Source organism: Oncorhynchus clarkii, chromosome 31 (genome assembly GCF_045791955.1).
Source record: "Oncorhynchus clarkii lewisi isolate Uvic-CL-2024 chromosome 31, UVic_Ocla_1.0, whole genome shotgun sequence".
Taxonomy (NCBI): domain Eukaryota; kingdom Metazoa; phylum Chordata; class Actinopteri; order Salmoniformes; family Salmonidae; genus Oncorhynchus; species Oncorhynchus clarkii.
Genome location: NC_092177.1, coordinates 17,775,874 through 17,799,010, shown reverse-complemented (window position 1 = coordinate 17,799,010; position 23,137 = coordinate 17,775,874). Strand labels below are relative to the sequence as shown.

General features: G+C 44.0%; 2 protein-coding genes across 10 annotated transcripts in view; one reads left to right on the top strand and one right to left on the bottom strand.

Annotated features, from left to right (window-relative positions):
- LOC139390987 (microtubule associated tumor suppressor 1a) overlaps window positions 1-8,494 on the top strand; it is a 52,803-nt gene extending 44,309 nt beyond the window's left edge. For 2 of the 9 annotated variants that reach the window (XM_071138430.1, XM_071138433.1), the window contains 8 exons: window positions 197-411; window positions 1,960-2,065; window positions 2,218-2,291; window positions 2,386-2,481; window positions 5,686-5,802; window positions 5,922-6,019; window positions 6,144-7,404; window positions 7,471-7,854. In XM_071138430.1, the coding sequence (XP_070994531.1) occupies window positions 197-411; window positions 1,960-2,065; window positions 2,218-2,291; window positions 2,386-2,481; window positions 5,686-5,802; window positions 5,922-6,019; window positions 6,144-6,408 (971 nt within the window). In that variant the 3' untranslated portion in view covers window positions 6,409-7,404; window positions 7,471-7,854. Of the gene's footprint in view, window positions 1-196; window positions 412-1,959; window positions 2,066-2,217; window positions 2,292-2,385; window positions 2,482-5,685; window positions 5,803-5,921; window positions 6,020-6,143 lie in introns of all 9 variants that reach the window. The other 7 variants (XM_071138432.1, XM_071138434.1, XM_071138431.1 and 4 more) reach the window with 5 other exon arrangements.
- LOC139390990 (platelet-derived growth factor receptor-like) lies at window positions 8,483-23,128 on the bottom strand. The gene is made up of 6 exons (XM_071138443.1): window positions 22,864-23,128; window positions 21,160-21,439; window positions 20,774-20,925; window positions 20,314-20,607; window positions 19,216-19,352; window positions 8,483-9,364 (listed from the first exon to the last, which is right to left on the bottom strand). The coding sequence occupies exons 1-6, from the start codon at window positions 22,919-22,921 to the stop codon at window positions 9,176-9,178; spliced, it is 1,110 nt and encodes a 369-aa protein (XP_070994544.1). The 5' UTR covers window positions 22,922-23,128; the 3' UTR covers window positions 8,483-9,175.
- Between the last annotated feature and the right edge of the window lie 9 nt (window positions 23,129-23,137).

Sequence of the window (23,137 nt, the reverse complement as noted above, 5' to 3'; positions counted from 1 at the left end):
TGCAGGCACACATGACTTGGAGTCTCAGTGCTGAACCCACTAGCCTTCTCAGCCCCTTTGTTAGACTGTTAGATTGTTTATCTAATGCTGTTCTTCTTTGATAAGATATGAGACAAACACATTTCCCGTTAGAAAATACAGTTCCACAAAACTAAATGATTTCCCCTCTGCTGTGGATCCTACTGGCACCCTGCAGTGAACTCGGCCCGCTCGTGTGAGTTGTTGGAGCGGGAGAAGGATGAGGTGTGTAGGGCATTGGAGGGCGTGCTCCAGACGATGCAGGAGCAGCACCACACAGAGCTGGCCCAGCTGGAGGAGAGGCTCAGGGTGTTCTACCAGGCCGAGTGGGACAAGATCCACCTGACCTACCAGGAGGAGGCAGACCGGTGCAAGGCCCTCATGGAGCAGCAGGTACATTAAAGCTACTGGGTGCATCCCTAATGGAACCCTATTCCCTATATAGTGCACTACTTTCTTACCAGAGCCCTATGAGATTTGGTCAAAAGTAGTGCACTACAAAGGGATTGGGGTGCCATTTGGGACGTAGAAGAGTGCCAATAGGCTAAATGTGGCTCTGTTCCTCCTTTTTACTGGAGAAGTCTGTTTATTTCAGATCAGTAAAAATGTAGAAGGGCTTGAGAGGATTGGAATGCACCCACAGTGTCAAGTCTTAATACAACTACACATGACACTCGCCCCCCCCCCCCCCCCCCCCCCCAGTCTCTCAGGGCTCAGTCCTGTCTGTCTGTCTGACAATGAGATAATTGTTTAGAGATTTGTTCATTCCTGACATACACAATATCCATCAGTGTCCTTTGCAGTCATTCTGTTGAGTCATTCACAGAGCGTACTACTCAGCTAGATTCATTTCAAGGAAAATTGGTCACTGCAGAAAGAAGTCCACAAATCAGACCTGGGGCCACCTGTCGGTATACTGTCAGCGTGGAGCTGGTTTCATCCTGATGCTGAAGGTTGCTCTACTGATACTGACTGCACCCCAAATTACACACTGTTCCCTTTTATAGTGCGCTTATTTTGACCAAAGCCCTATGGACCCTAGTCAAAGTTGTGTACTTTAAAGGGAATAGTGTGCCATTTGGGGATGCATACTGTCTTACGCAAACTGACTCACTGAATAAAATTGAAATTCTATCTGTTTGAAATAAGTGTTTTTGGCAGTCTGTACTGTGTTGGTTTATTTGATCTTAATTAGTTTAAAGGCCTAAAGGCTTTTCATGATCTATCCGTTACTATTGATGTGATGATTCATAATGCACCTGTTAAAGGGATACTTCGGGATTTTGTCAGTTAAGCCCTTTATCTGCTTCCCCAGAGTCGGGTGAAGCCCTTTATCTGCTTCCCCAGAGTCGGGTGAAGCCCTTTATCTGCTTCCCCAGAGCCGGGTGAAGCCCTTTATCTGCTTCCCCAGAGTCGGGTGAAGCCCTTTATCTGCTTCCCCAGAGCCGGGTGAAGCCCTTTATCTGCTTCCCCAGAGCCGGGTGAAGCCCTTTATCTGCTTCCCCAGAGCCGGGTGAAGCCCTTTATCTGCTTCCCCAGAGCCGGGTGAAGCCCTTTATCTGCTTCCCCAGAGCCGGGTGAAGCCCTTTATCTGCTTCCCCAGAGCCGGGTGAACTCATGGATACCATTTTTAGGTCTCTGCATCCAGTATGAAGGAAGTTAAGAGCGTTTCATAAGCCAGCGTTAACTAGCGTTAGCTCAATGACTAAGTCTATGGTAAATACTAGCATGCTAGCAGTTACCATAGACTTACATTGCACTAACACTAGTTGCCAATTGCATTAATGCTAGTTAGCAACTTCCTTAAAACTGCAAGCAGACACACATGGTGTCCATGAGTTAATTTGACTGGGGAAATAGATGGTGGTAATAGCTTTTTATACGTTGCTTTTGTTTTTGATTATGAATGTTCCTAAAACCATGTTCCTTCTCTTTTTGAAGATGACGGAGTTGAGAGCCAGCCACGAGGCTGTGACGTTAGAGCTGGAGGCCAGCAACTCTGAACAGATCCAAGTGGTTAAACAGCAGTATGAAGAATCTCTAAAAGGTACATTCATCCTGTCATGTACACCGTTTAAAAAATTACAAAATCTTAAGTTACTGCAAGGTATAAATCAGCAAAGCACGTGTTAGTCATTTTTTTTTAACTGGTTTTGACTGTCTTGCAATATAATTCTGTTAAACTGATCTCTCTCAAAGAGTTCCGTCAAGCTCATGAGCGGGAGCTGCAGACATTGGACAAAAAACTGAAGGAGGCTGAAGCCACTTTATCTGTAAGCTTCAGCTTCACATATCAAAATATATTCCAAGTTATTTTGTCTCGGGAGAGGTTAGGAGATTGTGTCCTCATGATGTGATGTTCCTCAGGGCCAGATTCAGGAACTCATCGAGGAGAACACGACCCTGAACCACAGGATAAAGGCAGAGGAGGACCAGAGGAGGGAGCTGGCTGAGAGAAGTCAGGTACTGCCAACACACCACACCCCTCACATTCACTCTTATCTTACGGCCCACTCCAATAACGTTCCAAGATGAGTGTTATTGACACTAGGCAACAGCACTGCCCTATCTCCCTCCATAATATAATGATGATGTGTCAGATATGCCATTTAGCAGACACCTTTGTCCAAAGCAACGTACAGTCATGCGTGCACATTTTACGTATGGGTGGCCCTGGTAATTGAACCCACAATACCAACTGAGGCATACAGGACCTCCAGTGTGTATATATATTGATAGTTTTCTATTTTTGTCTTTATTTCCTATATAGTGCACTCCTTACAACCAGCGCCTCTGGTCAAAGCAGTGCATTATAAAGTGAATAGGGTGCCATTTCTGACACCACCCAAGAGTGCGTTGTTAAAGTTAGGCTGCTGTCGGTCATAATCAGTATTGAGTGGGTGACCTTTTCTTCTCAGCATTCTAACAATGCACATGAGGGGATTGAGATAAAGACCTCTGTACTACCCTTCCAGCCACACTGATAGACTAGAAATAGTCTGACAATAACTGCTAGCACCAACCCAGTGGTCCACTGCCTGCTTGGGGCTGTGGGAGTCATGCTGTATAGTTAAAACACCACACGGTGTATAGTTTTACAACCTAGAATGACTTTAATTCTCCTCTGCTATGTGATTGAAGGCATTGACTATGTTTGAATAAGGCTGTTGTGGTGAAAGTATTACCGCCACACCGGCGGTCATGACCGAGTCATGGTAATCTCCTCTCATGCAGTCTGGACATGCATTAGTAGTACCCAATTCGCTAACGATCATCACGTTGCTATTGGCCTGGTACTCAGGGCTCTATTGTCCCTCTAACTACTATGACATCAACACAAATACAATTGAAAATCACATCAAGCACGTATCCAAACAGTTTCATGCTTTTAAAACTCACCTCACTGTGATTGATCAATTTGTAGAAAGAAGTTCAACAACAGGTTAAACTGAGTGTAAAACATGGTTGTTGTGGATGTTGTTTCAAAGCCTAATACAACGAAATAGACAGCACTTTTTAAGGTGATGATTCATTCAGAACACTTATATGCAAAAAAATGTAATAATGATTGTGCCGTTTATATACTGAACAAATAAAAAAACGCAACATTTAAAGTGTTGGTCCCAGAAATGTTCCATAAGCACAAAAAGCTTATTTCTCTAGAATTTTGTGCACAAATTTGTTTACATCCCTGTTAGTGATTATTTCTCCTTTGCCAAGATAATCCATCCACCTGACATGTGTGGCAAATCAAGAAGCTGATTAAACAGCATGTTAATTACACAGGTGTACCTTGTGCTGGGGGCAATAAAAGGCCACTCTAAAATGTGCCGTTTTGTCACGTAACACAATGCCAAGTTTTGAGGGAGTGTGCAATTGGCATGCTGACTGCAGGAATGTCCACCGGAGCTGTTAGCTGACAATTTTAATGTTAATTTCTCTACCGTAAGCAGCCTCAAGTTTTTTTTTTTGAGAATTTGGCAGTATGTCCAACCGGCCTCACAACGTGTAACCACGCCAGCCCAGGACCTCTACGTCCGGCTTCTTCACCTGTGGTATCATCTGAGACCAGCCACCTTGGACATCTGATGAAACTGAGGAGTATTTCTTTCTGTAATAAAGCCCTTTTGTGGGGGGGAAAAATGCATTCTGATTGGCTGGGTCAGCTCCCGAGGGGGTGGGCCTGGCACCCAAGTGGGTGTGCCTATGCCCTCCCAGGCCCACCCATGGCTGCGCCCTTGACCAGTCATGTGAAATCCATAGATTAGGGCCTAATGAATTTATTTCAGTTGACTGATTTCCTTATATGAGCTGTAACTCAGTAAAATAATTGACTTTGTTGCATGTTGTTTATTTTTGTTCCATATACAATACATAGCCTACTGCATATTACACACAGCAGAAAAACATTAAAAAACTGATTCAAGATGTCTTTGGCACATAATTGGCCTAGCCTATACTCCAAAAATGGTTACAAATTAGTGATCGCCTTTGAGTGTGGACTGTATGCATACTGGATGGACCTTATGCTATTCTCCTAACGTTCTATTCATGAGTCTGGGAGAGAACTTATGGGCCTAGGCGATGCTGTTGGTTTATTGTGCAGGACGGCTTACAGAGTTAGCCTACAGTTATAGTGAATTTGTATTTTATTTTTTATTAGCTTAGTAATAGAGCTTTTTCTTTGTATGTAATTAATAGGCTGACATTACCTTTAGCTACAGAATATCTCACCACTGTGCATTTCCATCTCTTTCTCTCTCTCCTTCATTCCTTACTCCAGTGCGCAGAGTGGCTGAACAGATTTAACTTTGTTTCACAAAATGAAGCACTGGGTAGCTGCAGGAACAGCGTTGGAGAGCCCATGGCATACAGAGTTTGGGTGGAATATCACCTGTCGCGCAGTGAGGCTGCATGCTCCTTAAACAGTGATTGATGCTTGGAGTGAAATGACTGTAGTAGCCTTTCCTGCATAATAACTGAACACTGGAAATCAATCTCCATTCGCTATATGACGGGATACTTTTTAACCCTGCCCCTGTTCCTGACCATTTGATGGTGTATATTCAATTGATTTCTCAAATCCTGCGCACCTGCTCCAGAATGGGAAAAATATCCTTTACGTTTTGTTAAACAAAATTGAATTATATAATGTTTCTTTAGACCTTTAGACCTAAAATACATAATGGATGTATTGTGATGGTGTATACAGTTCATTAGACTTTTTTAAAATGTAGATGTTCCAAAGGCGGGCATCAGTGGCATGTATGCATGCGACTTGTACGAGGGGAGGCCTGGAGATGCTAAACATGTTTATTTTAATTAATGGTCAATGTCATGACCGCCACAGCCCTATGTGTGGCATGTATGTGTGGCATGTATGTGTTGCTAGGGCTTACACAGTGGGGTGTTTTTGTCACCTAGGTATGTTACCCTCTGTTGAGTTGTTCATGGATTTAGGGTTGAATGAGTTATGGGAAGAGGTTAGCCTCATCTGGAATTATCACACTCATTCAGACCCCCCTTTTCCAGAAGGACTCCCTGTATTTGGAGCAGGAGCTGGAGAGCCTCAGTGTGGTGCTGAATATCAAGAACAAACAGCTGCATGAACAGAACCACAAACTGATGCAGAACAGTGTTACTCACCCTCTTTTTGTTCTGTTCCAGAAGGACTCCCACACCCTGTATCTGGAACAGGAACTGGAGAGCCTCAAGGTAGTGCTGGATATCAAGAACAAACAGCTGCACCAACAGGACCACAAACTGATGCAGATGGCCAAAATGGTGAGCACCATAGATACCACATCCACTCACTGTTAATGACATATAGTTCAGACATACATTTTAAGACCGATGCTTTTTTGATTTAGTCTTGCATTTTTAATGTTTTGGATTTTTTGTAGACGGAGAAAAGTGTTAAGCTGGACGAATGCCTTAAAAAAGTCCAGCAGGAGAATGAGGATCTGAAAGCCCGCATGGACAGACATGCTGCTCTGTCGAGGTAAAACAACCACTCCTTCTCTTACTCCTGTAGTCTTAAGTCAGCCTGGGAATGGGTGTCTATGGGCTTCTATGTATCCGGGTGTTTTTTGCTCTCTAACTCCTGTCTTGACACCGCTTTCCAGACAACTGTCCACAGAGCAGGCGGTGCTGCAGGAGTCTCTCCACAAGGAATCAAAGGTGAACAAGCGTCTGTCTATGGAGAATGAGGAGCTCATCTGGAAGCTGCACAATGGGGACCCAAGCAGCCCCCACAAGCTGTCCCCCACCTCTCCCTCCCACCATTCCCTCGGCCTCCAATCACCTCGCAGCTCTGCCGTCTTCACCAGCCCCATCCAATCACCTCGCAGCTCTGCCGTCTTCTCCAGCCCTCCAGTCTCACCCAGATAACAGCAGCCCACCGCTTCCAGGAAGCAGACTCTTTCTCTCCTCTGATTGGACTGGGTCCAGGAAGCAGCCTCTCTCACTCCTTTCTGTTTGGACCGAGTCAACCCTCCGTACTTAAGAGCTATATTAGCTGGCCGGGATTGCCGCATGTCATCCAGAGATGGCTACAATATCCCTGAATGGCTCTACTTTCTGTTGACACTTACTACAGATCAATGACTCTATGAGAAAAGACTGTTGCACAGAAGCACTTACTGAGTGAGACCGCCTCTTATTCTTTCTGCCTTGTCTGATATTATAGGACATCAGCCATAGGGTTAGGGTTATTATAGGACATCAGAGGGTTAGGGTTATTATAGGACATCTCAGGACTATATAATGAGACACTATTTTTGTTACTCTTTCTCGTGGTCAGCAAAAGCGTGTTGCTGGTTTTCCCTCTGAAAATGGGAAGGAGTGGTGCTGGTGGCCAAAGGCAGACCTGTGTGTTGACTGACCGGGAATATGCTCTGCTCCTGTCTGTCATAATATTGCTATGAGAATCAGCACGGCTAGAAATCCAAAAATAACATTGAATCTCCCTTTGATTTGGAAATCAAACATGAATCCTGTAATCTGTATATTAATTGATGAAAATTAGGTAAACATAAACCCTTGTACAACACATACTACTCAATAACATTGTTTTCACTCCTCATAGATCATTCATGAATGCTTTCACTGCAGGAACTTCGCTTTCAGTGATGCATGCACCACATGCTACATGCAATTGTCTTCATAAACTGGATATTAGGAATCATTTCCTGTGTTTTTAAAAGGTTAATGGCGTTTCCATGGTAATTAATGGGCGTCCTGCGCTTCCGAACGTACTTTTTTTTTCCTGTTATTACCCGTCTACCGGTTATATAGGCTTCTAACTGTTCAGTTCTACCGGTTATATAGACTTCTAACTGTTCAGTTCTACCGGTTATATAGACTTCTAACTGTTCAGTTCTACAGGTTATATAGACCTCTAACTGTTCAGTTCTACAGGTTATATAGACTTCTAACTGTTCAGTTCTACAGGTTATATAGACTTCTAACTGTTCAGTTCTACAGGTTATATAGACCTCTAACTGTTCAGTTAGGTTTCCTGATGACTCAAAGCTGTGTTTTTAATGTTCGTTGGTTTGTTTGACCATGGGACCAATTCAAATAAATGTTTGCATGTTTGATGACCTGTTATCTAGCACCCCTCCCTCATCCAGTCCTCCTACTACAGCTTTAAAATGGGGGGTCTTTACAAAGATGTCATTAAGGTTAAAATGCAAGAAGAAGCTAAGCGTGATGGACGTGTTTTGGATATGTCACAAATTAGTACTTGTTTGGATGTGGAGATTACTGGTGTTGAAAAAACTGTTTAATATATGCAATTAATAAAGTCCTATTATGAAATCTAAAGCAGATATATATTCATGGTGATGTATTCTGTTTCTTACTTGGTTGGTAGATGAAACTAGATTTTGTGTACAATTACCTCAACACTGCTTAGCTCTGTATACTGAACAAAAATGTTAACGCGACATGCAACAATTTTACTGCGTTACAATTCATTCGGCCCTAATCTATGGATTTCATTTTCATTTCATTTTTGTGCCTGGGAAGGCACAAGCCCACCCACTGGGCAGCCAGGACCAGCCAATCAGAATGAGTTTTTCCCACAAAAAAAGGCTTTCTTGCAGACATACTCCTCAGTTTCATCAGCTGTCTGGGTGGCTGGTCTCAGACGATCCCGCAGGTGAAGAAGCTGGATGTGGAGGTCCAGGGCTGGTTGGACATGCTACCAAATTAAAACGCTGTTGTAAGTGGCTTATGGTAGAGAAATTAACATGAAATTCTCTGGCAACAGCTTGGGTGGCGGTTCCTGCACACTCTGTCAAAACTTGAGAGATCTGTGGTATACGTGGCCTTTTGTCCCCAGCACAAGGTGCACCTGTGTAATCAGCTTCTTGATAAACCACACCTGTCAGGTGGATGGATTATCTTGGCAAAGGAGAAATGCAAACAAATTTGTGCACATAATTTGAGCAAAATAAGATTGTGTGTAGAACATTTCTGGGATCTTTTATTTCAGCTCATGAAACCAACACTTTAAATGTTCAGTATAGCTCATTCTAAGAGACCGCAACAGCCTAGTGCGTTTCTGTTGAGAGAGAGGTGGAAATGCAGTACGTGTGTTATACTGGACTAAAATAAGATCTGGGCCTGCAATTCACATTCCACATACGGAGTCCATTAGGAGTGAGGCAGGGCACACGGTTTCTATTCCTTCCCCTTCACACCAGAGAGAGGGAGCAGAGGCTTCTCTCACATGACGGTTTTCCTTTTAGACTTATCAAATCCCCCAACAAAGCATCCAATATTGTTTCATTGTAAAATGTCTTTCCCCACAGAAGGGAAAGATGTGTGCCCAGGAAGAGCTTCACCATACATGCATCATAGAGGAGGTAAATGTATGAAGATATCTTTAATGTCCTCCAAGACATTGAGTAAATGTGCATCTACATAAGCTGGATACATTAATATTTCTAAATGGATATTTACACAGATTTTTACTGGATAACAGCTAGTCAAACTGACACTGGTTTTGAGTATACTAGCTCAACTAGTATACTTCATGTGCTAGCCTTATTGGTCAATACACCTCAGCAAAGTGGCAAACATATAGTTGAAATCTACACAAGCTGCAAGAGGCCTAATGTGGAATGTTGCCTATACAGGTTATTTGTGGCTAGTTAGAGTGGACACTGGTGGCCACAGCGGTCTCCCCACGCTTGTTCTTGGCCCTGCATATGTATCTTCCAAAGTCGATGGTCTCCAGGTCATCAACGGCTATGACGCTCTGGGAGATGCGGGTGGTGTGTCCCATTCCTCTGTTGATCAGCCTCCACGAATCACGCACACTAACAGGACGGAGGTTCTGAACAGAGCACAGAAAGAGAGGACTAGCTCATACTATAGCTCCCAAAGGAGCTTGATTTGAGCCATTTTCCAGGAGAACGGTAACAAGGGAGGGTGAAATGTGGAATGATTTGTATGTTTTTTTTTAAAATGTTCCTTTAACTAGAAAGTCACAATTAAAGCAGCTATCTGCTGTTGAAACAAAGCGGACCCCCACCCGTCTCTAAAAAGCTTAGGGATGAGACTGTAGAAATGTAACCACTCAAATGTACAGTGCCTTGCGAAAGTATTCGGCCCCCTTGAACTTTGCGACCTTTTGCCACATTTCAGGCTTCAAACATAAAGATATAAAACTGTATTTTTTTGTGAAGAATCAACAAGTGGGACACAATCATAAAGTGGAACGACATTTATTGGATATTTCAAACTTTTTTAACAAATCAAAAACTGAAAAATTGGGCGTGCAAAATTATTCAGCCCCTTTACTTTCAGTGCAGCAAACTCTCTCCAGAAGTTCAGTGAGGATCTCTGAGTGATCCAATGTTGACCTAAATGACTAATGATGATAAATACAATCCACCTGTGGGTAATCAAGTCTCCGTATAAATGCACCTGCACTGTGATAGTCTCAGAGGTCCGTTAAAAGCGCAGAGAGCATCATGAAGAACAAGGAACACACCAGGCAGGTCCAAGATACTGTTGTGAAGAAGTTTAAAGCCGGATTTGGATACAAAAAGATTTCCCAAGCTTTAAACATCCCAAGGAGCACTGTGCAAGCGATAATATTGAAATGGAAGGAGTAAGCCTGACCTGCTGAGGAGTGACGGACTCCATCCTAGCTGGAGGGGTGCTCTCATTTTATCTACCAACATAGACAGGGCTCTAACTCCTCTAGCTCCACAATGAAATAGGGTGCAGGCCAGGCAGCAGGCTGTTAGCCAGCCTGCCAGCATAGTGGAGTCTGCCACTAGCACAGTCAGTGTAGTCAGCTCAGCTATCACCATTGAGACCGTGTCTGTGCCTCGACCTGGGTTGGGCAAAACTAAACATGGCGGTGTTCGCCTTAGCAATCTCACTAGGATAAAGACCACCTCCATTCCTGTCATTATTGAAAGAGATCATGATACCTCACATCTCAAAATAGGGCTACTTAATGTTAGATCCCTTACTTCAAAGGCAATTATAGTCAATGAACTAATCACTGACCATAATCTTGATGTGATTGGCCTGACTGAAACATGGCTTAAGCCTGATGAATTTACTGTGTTAAATGAGGCCTCACCTCCTGGCTACACTAGTGACCATATCCCCCGTGCATCCCGCAAAGGCGGAGGTGTTGCTAACATTTACGATAGCAAATTTCAATTTACAAAAAAAAATATGACGTTTTCGTCTTTTGAGCTTCTAGTCATGAAATCTATGCAGCCTACTCAATCACTTTTTATAGCTACTGTTTACAGGCCTCCTGGGCCATATACAGTGTTCCTCACTGAGTTCCCTGAATTCCTATCGGACCTTGTAGTCATAGCGGATAATATTCTAATCTTTGGTGACTTTAATATTCACATGGAAAAGTCCACAGACCCACTCCAAAAGGCTTTCGGAGCCATCATCGACTCAGTGGGTTTTGTCCAACATGTCTCTGGACCCACTCACTGTCACAGTCATACGCTGGACCTAGTTTTGTCCCATGGAATAAATGTTGTGGATCTTAATGTTTTTCCTCATAATCCTGGACTATCGGACCACCATTTTATTACGTTTGCAATTGCAACAAATAATCTGCTCAGACCCCAACCAAGGATCATCAAAAGTCGTGCTATAAATTCACAGACAACACAAAGATTCCTTGATGTCCTTCCAGATTCCCTCTGTCTACCCAAGGACGCCAGAGGACAAAAATCAGTTAACCACCTAACTGAGGAACTCAACTTAACCTTGCGCAATACCCTTGATGCAGTTGCACCCCTAAAAACTAAAAACATTTCTCATAAGAAACTAGCTCCCTGGTACACAGAAAATACCCGAGCTCTGAAGCAAGCTTCCAGAAAATTGGAACGGAAATGGCGCCACACCAAACTGGAAGTCTTCCGACTAGCTTGGAAAGACAGTACCGTGCAGTACCGAAGAGCCCTTACTGCTGCTCGATCATCCTATTTTTCTAACTTAATTGAGGAAAATAAGAACAATCCGAAATTCCTTTTTGATACTGTCGCAAAGCTAACTAAAAAGCAGCATTCCCCAAGAGAGGATGACTTTCACTTTAGCAGTGATAAATTCATGAACTTCTTTGAGGAAAAGATTTTGATTATTAGAAAGCAAATTACGGACTCCTCCTTAAATCTGTGTATTCCTTCAAAGCTCAGTTGTCCTGAGTCTGCACAACTCTGCCAGGACCTAGGATCAAGAGAGACGCTCAAGTGTTTTAGTACTATATCTCTTGACACAATGATGAAAATAATCATGGCCTCTAAACCTTCAAGCTGCATACTGGACCCTATTCCAACTAAACTACTGAAAGAGCTGCTTCCTGTGCTTGGCCCTCCTATGTTGAACATAATAAACGGCTCTCTATCCACCGGATGTGTACCAAACTCACTAAAAGTGGCAGTAATAAAGCCTCTCTTGAAAAAGCCAAACCTTGACCCAGAAAATATAAAAAACTATCGGCCTATATCGAATCTTCCATTCCTCTCAAAAATTTTAGAAAAGGCTGTTGCGCAACAACTCACTGCCTTCCTGAAGACAAACAATGTATACGAAATGCTTCAGTCTGGTTTTAGACCCCATCATAGCACTGAGACGGCACTTGTGAAGGTGGTAAATGACATTTTAATGGCATCGGACCGAGGCTCTGCATCTGTCCTCGTGCTCCTAGACCTTAGTGCTGCTTTTGATACCATCGATCACCACATTCTTTTGGAGAGATTGGAAACCCAAATTGGTCTACACGGACAAGTTCTGGCCTGGTTTAGATCTTATCTGTCGGAAAGATATCAGTTTGTCTCTGTGAATGGTTTGTCCTCTGACAAATCAACTGTAAATTTCGGTGTTCCTCAAGGTTCTGTTTTAGGACCACTATTGTTTTCACTATATATTTTACCTCTTGGGGATGTCATTCGAAAACATAATGTTAACTTTCACTGCTATGCGGATGACACACAGCTGTACATTTCAATTAAACATGGTGAAGCCCCAAAATTGCCCTTGCTAGAAGAATGTGTTTCAGACATAAGGAAGTGGATGGCTGCAAACTTTCTACTTTTAAACTCGGACAAAACAGAGATGCTTGTTCTAGGTCCCAAGAAACAAAGAGATCTTCTGTTGAATCTGACAATTAATCTTAATGGTTGTACAGTCGTCTCAAATAAAACTGTGAAGGACCTCGGCGTTACTCTGGACCCTGATCTCTCTTTTGAAGAACATATCAAGACCATTTCAAGGACAGCTTTTTTCCATCTACGTAACATTGCAAAAATCAGAAACTTTCTGTCCAAAAATGATGCAGAAAAATTAATCCATGCTTTTGTCACTTCCAGGTTAGACTACTGCAATGCTCTACTTTCCGGCTACCCGGATAAAGCACTAAATAAACTTCAGTTAGTGCTAAATACGGCTGCTAGAATCCTGACTAGAACCAAAAAATTTGATCATATTACTCCAGTGCTAGCCTCTCTACACTGGCTTCCTGTCAAAGCAAGGGCTGATTTCAAGGTTTTACTGCTAACCTACAAAGCATTACATGGGCTTGCTCCTACCTATCTCTCTGATTTGGTCCTGCCGTACATACCTACACGTACGCTACGGTCACAAGACGCAGGCCTCCTAATTGTCCCTAGAATTTTTAAGCAAACAGCTGGAGGCAGGGCTTTCTCCTATAGAGCTCCATTTTTATGGAACGGTCTGCCTACCCATGTCAGAGACGCAAACTCGGTCTCAACCTTTAAGTCTCTACTGAAGACTCATCTCTTCAGTGGGTCATATGATTGAGTGTAGTCTGGCCCAGGAGTGGGAGGGTGAACGGAAAGGCTCTGGAGCAACGAACCGCCCTTGCTGTCTCTGCCTGGCCGGTTCCCCTCTTTCCACTGGGATTCTCTGCCTCTAACCCTATTACAGGGGCTGAGTCACTGGCTTTACTGGGGCTCTCTCATGCCGTCCCTGGAGGGGGTGCGTCACCTGATTGGGTTGAGTCACTGATGTGGTCATCCTGTCTGGGTTGGCGCCCCCCCCCCCCCCCCCCCCTTGGGTTGTGCCGTGGCGGAGGTCTTTGTGGGCTATACTCAGCCTTGTCTCAGGATGGTAAGTTGGTGGTTGAAGATATCCCTCTAGTGTTGTGGGGGCTGTGCTTTGGCAAAGTGGGTGGGGTTATATCCTTCCTGTTTGGCCCTGTCCGGGGGTGTCCTCGGATGGGGCCACAGTGTCTCCTGACCCCTCCTGTCTCAGCCTCCAGTATTTATGCTGCAGTAGTTTGTGTCGGGGGGCTAGGGTCAGTTTGTTATATCTGGAGTACTTCTCCTGTCCTATTCGGTGTCCTGTGTGAATCTAAGTGTGCGTTCTCTAATTCTCTCCTTCTCTCTTTCTCTCTCTCGGAGGACCTGAGCCCTAGGACCATGCCCCAGGACTACCTGACATGATGACTCCTTGCTGTCCCCAGTCCACCTGGCTGTGCTGCTGCTCCAGTTTCAACTGACCTGAGCCATAGGACCATGCCCCAGGAATACCTGACATGATGACTCCTTGCTGTCCCCAGTCCACCTGACTGTGCTGCTGCTCCAGTTTCAACTATTCTGCCTTATTATAATTCGACCATGCTGGTCATTTATGAACATTTGAACATCTTGACCATGTTTTGTTATAATCTCCACCCGGCACAGCCAGAAGAGGACTGGCCACCCCACATAGCCTGGTTCCTCTCTAGGTTTCTTCCTAGGTTTTGGCCTTTCTAGGGAGTTTTTCCTAGCCACCGTGCTTCTACACCTGCATTGCTTGCTGTTTGGGGTTTTAGGCTGGGTTTCTGTACAGCACTTTGAGATATCAGCTGATGTACGAAGGGCTATATAAATACATTTGATTTGATTTGATTTGTATCAGACCACTGCAAATTTACCAAGACCTGGCCGTCCCTCTAAACTTTCAGCTCATACAAGGAGAAGACTGATCAGAGATGCAGCCAAGAGGCCCATGATCACTCTGGATGAACTGCAGAGATCTACAGCTGAGGTGGGAGACTCTGTCCATAGGACAACAATAGTATATTGCACAAATCTGGCCTTTATGGAAGAGTGGCAAGAAGAAAGCCATTTCTTAAAGATATCCATAAAAAGTGTTGTTTAAAGTTTGCCACAAGCCACCTGGGAGACACACCAAACATGTGGAAGAAGGTGCTCTGGTCAGATGAAACCAAAATTTAACTTTTTGGCAACAATGCAAAACGGTATGTTTGGCGTAAAAGCAACACAGCTCATCACCCTAAACACACCATCCTCACTGTCAAACATGGTGGTGGCAGCGTCATGGTTTGGGCCTGCTTTTCTTCAGCAGGGACAGGGAAGATGGTTAACATTGATGGGAAGATGGATGGAGCCAAATACAGGACCATTCTGGAAGAAAACCTGATGGAGTCTGCAAAAGACCTGAGACTGGGACGGAGATTTGTCTTCCAACAAGACAATGATCCAAAACATAAAGCAAAATCTACAATGGAATGGTTCAAAAATAAACATATCCAGGTGTTAGAATGGCCAAGTCAAAGTCCAGACCTGAATCCAATCGAGAATCTGTGGAAAGAACTGAAAACTGCTGTTCACAAATGCTCTCCATCCAACCTCACTGAGCTCGAGCTGTTTTGCAAGGAGGAATGGGAAAAAATTTCAGTCTCTCGATGTGCAAAACTGATAGAGACATACCCCAAGCGACTTACAGCTGTAATCGCAGCAAAAGGTGGCGCTACAAAGTATTAACTTAAGGGGGCTGAATAGTTTTGCACGCCCAATTTTTCAGTTTTTGATTTGTTAAAAAAAGTTTGAAATATCCAATAAATGTCGTTCCACTTCATGATTGTGTCCCACTTGTTGTTGATTCTTCACAAAAAAATACAGTTTAATATCTTTATGTTTGAAGCCTGAAATGTGGCAAAAGGTCGCAAAGTTCAAGGGGGCCGAATACTTTCGCAAGGCACTGTATAGACTGAGCTATGACAATCCATGATATCAAAATGATACTTTTAACCAGGGGCGCAACTTTGCTTATAGAAGTGGTGTGGGACGACATAAATACCAAGTGCATTCGGCAAGTATTCAGACCCCTGGACTTTTTCCACATTTTGTTACTTTACAGTCTTATTCTAGAATGGATTAAATAAATAAGCATTTCAATCTACACACAATACCCCGTGGTGGAAACAGGTTTTTACAAATTTATTAAAAATAAAAACAGAGATCCCTTATTTACACAACTATTCATGTCCTTTGCCATGAGACTCAAAATTAATCTTAGGTGCATCCTGTTTCCATTGATCGTTCTTGAGATGTTTCTACAACTTGATTGAAGTCCATCTGTGGTAAATTCAATTGATTGGACATGATTTGGAAAGGCACACACCTGTCTATATAAGTTCCCACAGTTGACAGTGCATGTCAGAGATAAAAACCAAGCCATGAGGTTGAAGGAATTGTCCGTAGAGCTCCGAGACAGGATTGAGTCGAGGCACAGATTTGGGAAAGGGTATCAAAAAATGTCTACAGCATTGAAGGTCCCCAAGAACACAGTGGCCGCCAACTTTCTTAAATGGAAGAAGTTTGGAAACACCAAGACTCTTCCTAGAGCTGGCCGCGCGGCCAAACTGAGCAATCGGGGGAGAAGGGCCTTGGTCAGGGAGGTGACCAAGAACCCCTGATGGTCACTCTGACAGCGCTCCAGAGTTCCTCTGTGGATGGGAGAACTTCCAGAAGGACAACCATCTCTGCAGCATTCCACCAATATGGCCTTTATAGTAGAGTGGCCACACGGAAGCCACTCCTCAGTAAAAGGCACATGACAGCCCGCTTGGAGTTTGCCAAAAGTCACCTAAAGGACTCAGACAATGAGATTCTCTGGTCTGATGAAACCAAGATTGAACTCTTTGGCCTGAATGCCAAGCGTCATATCTGGAGGAAACCTGACACCATCACTATGGTGAAGCATGGTGGTGGAAGCATCATGCTATGGGGATGTTTTTCAGCAGCGGGGACTGGGAGACTAGTCAGGATCAAGGAAAAGATGAATGGAGCAAAGTACAGAGAGCTCCTTAATGAAAGCCTGCTCCAGAGTGCTCAGGACCTCAGACTGAGGCGATGGCTGACCTTCCAACAGGACAATGACCCTAAGCACACAGCCAAGACAACGTAGTAGTGGCTTCGGGACAAGTCCCTGAATGCCCTTGTGGCCCAGCCAGAGCCCGGCCTTGAACCCAATCAAACATCTCTGGAGAGACCTGAAAATAGCTGTGCAGCGACGCTCCCCATCCAACCTGACAGAGCTTGAGAGGATCTGCAGAGAGGAATGAGAGAAACTTCCCAAAAACAGGTGTGCCAAACTTGCAGCATCACACCCAAGAAGACTGGAGGCTGTAATTGCTGCGAAAGGTGCTTCAACAAAGTATTGAGTAAAGGGTCTGAATACTTTAAAAAAACTGATATCTAATTTATTTATTTTTTATACACTTGCAAACATTTCTAAAAAACAGTTTTCACTTTGTCATAAGGTATTGTGTGTAGATTGATGAGGGAAATAAACTATTTAATCAATTATATAATATGGTTGAAACATAACAAAAGGTGGAAAAAGTCAAGGGTTCTGAATATTTTCTGTATGCATATATACACTGCTCAAAAAGATAAAGGGAACACTAAAATAACACATCCTAGATCTGAATGAAATATTCTTATTAAATACTTTTTTCTTTACATAGTTGAATGTGCTGACAACAAAAATCACACAAATTATCGATGGAAATCAAATTTATCAACCCATGGAGGTCTAGATTTGGAGTCACACTCAAAATTAAAGTGGAAAACCACACTACAGGCTGATCCAACTTTGATGTAATGTCCTTAAAACAAGTCAAAATGAGGCTCAGTAGTGTGTGTGGCCTCCACGTGCCTGTATGACCTCCCTACAATGCCTGGGCATGCTCCTGATAAGGTGGCGGATGGTCTCCTGAGGGATCTCCTCCCAGACCTGGACAAAAGCATCCGCCAACTCCTGGACAGTCTGTGGTGCAACGTGGTGTTGGTGGATGGAGCGAGACATGATGTCCCAGATGTGCTCAATTGGATTCAAGTCTGGGGAACGGGCGGGCCAGTCCATAGCATCAATGCCTTCCTCTTGCAGGAACTGCTGACACACTCCAGCCACATGAGGTCTAGCATTGTCTTGCATTAGGAGGAACCCAGGGCCAACCGCACCAGCATATGGTCTCACAAGGGGTCTGAGGATCTCATCTCGGTACCTAATGGCAGTCAGGCTACCTCTGGCGAGCACATGGAGGTCTGTGCGGCCCCCCAAAGAAATACCACCCCACACCATGACTGACCCACCGCCAAACCGGTCATGCTGGAGGATGTTGCAGGCAGCAGAACGTTCTCCACGGCGTCTCCAGACTCTGTCACGTCTGTCACGTGCTCAGTGTGAACCTGCTTTCATCTGTGAAGAGCACAGGGCGCCAGTGGCGAATTTGCCAATCTTGTTGTTCTCTGGCAAATGCCAAACGTCCTGCACGGTGTTGGGCTGTAAGCACAACCCCCACCTGTGGACGTCGGGCCCTCATACCACCCTCATGGAGTCTGTTTCTGACCGTTTGAGCAGACACATGCACATTTGTGGCCGGCTGGAGGTCATTTTGCAGGGCTCTGGCAGTGCTCCTTACAAAAAGGCGGAGGTAGCGGTCCTGCTGCTGGGTTGTTGCCCTCCTACGGCCTCCTCCACGTCTCCTGATGTACTGGCCTGTCTCCTGGTAGCGCCTCCATGCTCTGGACACTACGCTGACAGACACAGCATACCTTGCCACAGCTCACATTGATGTGCCATCCTGGATGAGCTGCACTACCTGAGCCACTTGTGTGGGTTGTAGACTCCGTCTCATGCTACCACTAGAGTGAAAGCACCGCCAGCATTCAAAAGTGACCAAAACATCAGCCAGGAAGCATAGGAACTGAGAAGTGGTCTGTGGTCACCACCTGCAGAACCACTGCTTTATTGGGGGTGTCTTGCTAATTGCCTATAATTTCCACCTGTTGTCTATTCCATTTGCACAACAGCATGTGAAATGTATTGTCAATCAGTGTTGCTTCCTAAGTGGACAGTTTGATTTCACAGAAGTGTGATTGACTTGGGAGTTACATTGTGTTGTTTAAGTGTTCCCTTAATTTTTTTTGAGCAGTGTATATATCCAGTTGAATAAACACTCCAAACAGCCTACCCGACCATTCGGAGGCATCCGCATGGTCCTAAGCACACCGTTTCCTTGTTTTGTATCACATTCCAATTATAAAACTGGGGGGGACAAAAATGCAATTTCAGAATGTGGGGGCACATGTCCCCCCGTCCCCATTAAAAGTTGCGTCCCTGGTTTTAACAATATTTTGAGGCTATATAGTATTTGTTTACATTTACTTTGTTTGCAAACATTGGAATAAAACAACCTTATACTTTGGGTTCTGAAGGGGTACGACAGTTGAACTAAGCATATGAGTCATAATGGATACATATCAATTTAAGTCCAAAAATGGATGTAGCAACTGCAGCTTTCCCTTTGTCAGGCTACGTCTCACAAGCTGAAGAGATGAAACATCTAGATCAAGCATCTCTGAGAAACAGTGACATCCAGTTTACCTGTCCAGGATAGGTCCATGTGAAGGTGACGTCCATCTCTGGCTCTCCCAGGACAGTACAGGTGATGTTGATGTTGTCTCCTCCCCTCGCAGAGGAAAGGGACGCTTCAATGGTAACGTATGGTGGGCCACTGGGCACTGCCAACAGAGTTAAGGAAGGACAAACCACAGAATTAAATAGGACATTTGTTATAGGATCTGTATGGGACAAACCATTTTATTGACCAGGTGCTGTCCAGATGGCTACGTGGTCATAGCTGTCACTGACTGTTTTAAGATGGAATACATTTCTAGTGGACAGCAAGGATTGGATTGGAAACATACTTTCTTGGTCGACCTCCACCTAAACCTTAATACTGTTCTCTCCGCCTTCCTGTCAAAACTGAAGTGAGAGATTGATATCACCAGTTTTTCAGCGATCGGATAGGATTAAATACATAGAAATATAATGAATAGAACTGCTGTATCATTGTCTTGAATGTGGTTCTATTCTTTCTATTTCTATAGATTTAATCCTATCAGATAACTTTTTAAAAACTCGGCCCTGAACCACACAGTTTCCATTTCATAAATTCACCACTGATCCATCCCACTTAAAGCAGCCAAAGTGGGTTAATGTTTCCACTGCAGTAGGCACAGGTCCACTTAAACATCGAGCCCTACAGTGGAACAGCCTTTTGATATCACACTCTAAATACACTCTATTCCTGGAAGCTGATGACACACATCAGATCAAGTATGCGTCCCAAATGGCACCCCTTTTCCCTTTAGTGCACTACTTTTGACCAGGTTCCCTAGTAGACAGCAGCAGAGCTGATTCATAACTGTGTAAAATTGTCTCAGATAGAGGTAGACTTCTAATCAACTATTGTGTTAATAGTTAATTGCCTTTGCCTGTCAGTTATTGCTTTAAGTCATTCAAATTTGATACAGAGATGGGGACTCTGATGCTATAATATATATTTGTTTTTTACTTTACTTTTACTAATGTTAACGTGATCACTAGTATTGTGATTTGACAACAAATGTTCCATATTGTGATATATTGAAAACCAATGTTTTTGTTATGTGTGATGGTGCACGGTTGCTAGGTTCCTACCCTCCACGTAAAGCAGCTGGTACTTTGTGGAGATCTGTGGGATGGCTTTGGTCACAGCCTTACAGTAAAACACTCCCTGGTGCTCTGGACTGGGCTTCTGGAGGATGAAGCCCTTGGTTGGGTCGTAGGAGACCAGTGTCCCGTCCACTTCCATCTCTTCTGGGGGGACCTCTCTGTGCAGGGACACCTTGGCCAGCGGACTGGTCACACGACATGGGATAACAGCAGTTCTGTCCGGACGCAGGTAGACAATCTCAAAGTGGATGGTGGAGGGGACGAAGAGATCATCCTTGTCTGATTGGAGGGGAAGGGGGGACGAGGGTAGAGATTATTTGAAGTAAAGAATTTGAATATACAATACGAGGGGATTAGTCTGAATGGAGGCGATTTAAATAACATGTTTTGTGTTAGGTTGATGAAGTATAAATAGGTTTTACAGTAGTAAAGGCACCCTGCTCACCTGGGAAATAGATATAAGTCCTGGAGGTGCGGTCGGGGTCTTTGAGACACTCCGATCCGTCACACAGTGTGACCCAGCAGCTGTACATCCCTGTGTCGGCAGCAGAGGGAGACGTCAGGATAAACTGGCTGTATTTGTCACTCTTCTTGATGCTGTATGGTGGGAGTGAATCAGATAGGGGACATTAACATTATTAATCATTGTTAGGTTACTATCAGCTGGGGGCATGGTGATGAGACAGAACAAGTAATCTGTTAATCAATGGATTCATCCCAAATAGCACCCTATGTCTTATATAGTGCACTACAAAGCCCTATGGGCCCTGGTCAAAATTAGTGCACTAAATATGGTATCAGGTTCCATTTGGGACGCAACCTTCAGGTCACCTGAGTCGGGAGTCATTGAAGGTGTCCAGGTAGATAGGGTAGGACCAGCCGATGTTACTGCCTTTACAACGCAGCTCTATGTTGTTACCAGGGCTGAGGCTCACGCTCTCTCCCAGCCTCAGGAAACGGCCCTTATCCAGGACCTGGGTCAGGATGGACTGCCCTCTTCCTCCTGCCTCCTTCTCCTTCAGTTTGGGGTAGCGAACCTTGGCCCGCTTGCCTCCAGGCCTGATGCGGTTCTCTCCTGCCTCCTTCCTACGATTGACCTGCTGGCAGGCACCTAAACCAACAGAGGGAGGGAGGTTAGAACAGTATTAACAGTGACCCACCCCAGCAGGCCTCCACATCTGTGTCAGAGTCCCACTGTGGAATGACACACCTCCACAGAGACAGACACAAATGCTACAAGTTAGCAAGTCTGACATGTTTGAGTTTCCTATTTTCGACTAGCATCTGAACACAGCAAAAGAGACAGTCAGAGTAGTAAGGAACAGTGCAGTGTTCCCATCTAGAAAGCTACTCAATAATATAACGCACGGCTGTAACAACCGCAGAACAGGAAACATGGGACTTTTCCTTGCTGCCACATGTCCAAACCTCAACAACTACCATCTGTCTGCAGTATATTCTATTTGGTGTGATAAATAGTTTTGTATAAATTATGGATATGTGATTCTGTTATTTGAGTTAGTTTAATTAATGGGATATCGGGTATGTTCCAGACAAAACATATTACAGGTATATTTAGGGGAACAGATTTGTCAACAGCATAATAGTTCTGACTTTTGATGATATTTCAGCTCATTGTTTGTTTAATTTGTTCTGTATTGGACATTTGGAAAGCAGAGATCTCTAAAATGAAAAGCAGTTACGCTGAATAAACACTCATGCTCCGGAGTGGCGCAGCCTCAGTGCTTGAGGTGTCAAATCCAGACTGTATCACAATTATTCATGATTCATTCAGGATTATCTGTGGTAGCATCCACATTAATGTAGAAGTGTTTAGAAACATATTCTTATTTACAATAAAAGTAACTCCAAAATGACACAACTCATTATTTACTATTCATTTCTATTGGGCACAAAATAATCTGAAACACAACGAAAACAAACGGCAAATACATACAACACATTTCTAGTTACAAGCTTGATATGAAGCCATAGCGTGTGCTATAAAGCCATAGCGTGCGCAAAAAGTACTGTAATTTCTAAACTGGTCACCCGATATTGATGAAAAACCCCTCAAATTAAAATGGATAGTCTGCACTTTAACATCATAGTCGTATCATTTCAAAGTGCTGGAGTACAGAGCCAAAAAAAACAAAAGTGTCTCTGTCCCAATACTTTTGGAGCTCACTGTACTTCATAAAATTTACAAAATATGTATTGTTTGTGCAGGCCTTTTCCAGAGTGACCAAACACCACATAAACTATTCTGTAAAAATGATGTTGCTATTGTGTCCAATCCTAAAATCACTGCTATCACTTTTCAGACTATGCCTTTCCCCCTCACTCCCGTCGCTGTTTAACTAAACGGCAACATCAACTCAGAAGTATGAGATTATCTAATCCCAAAGGCTGTTCTCCGATTACAGCAAAACAGTTATGGCGGAATCAACGGAAACCGCAGTGTATTCAGACTCAGGAAAACACACAAAGAAGAAGACATGGAGGAGAGACACGGAGGATCAGAAAGTTACTCACCATTTTGGAGCTCCTGCCAGAGTATGGCCAGAGTTAAAAGGACCCAGCAGGGCTTCATGGTGAGCAGACGCAAATGAGACTAGAGGAGCAGTGAGAGGGACCCAACAGGAGAGATGTCAGACCTGGGTGCTACACTGCCTGAATCTCTGCAGGCTCCAGCAGCCCTGTTTAGATTAGATGAATATATCCATCCTCCTCAGTGGAATGAAGGAGAAGAGAAGAAAGGGGAATCTCTCTCTCTCGACCTCTTGCTCTTTCTCTCTCTGTTAAGAAA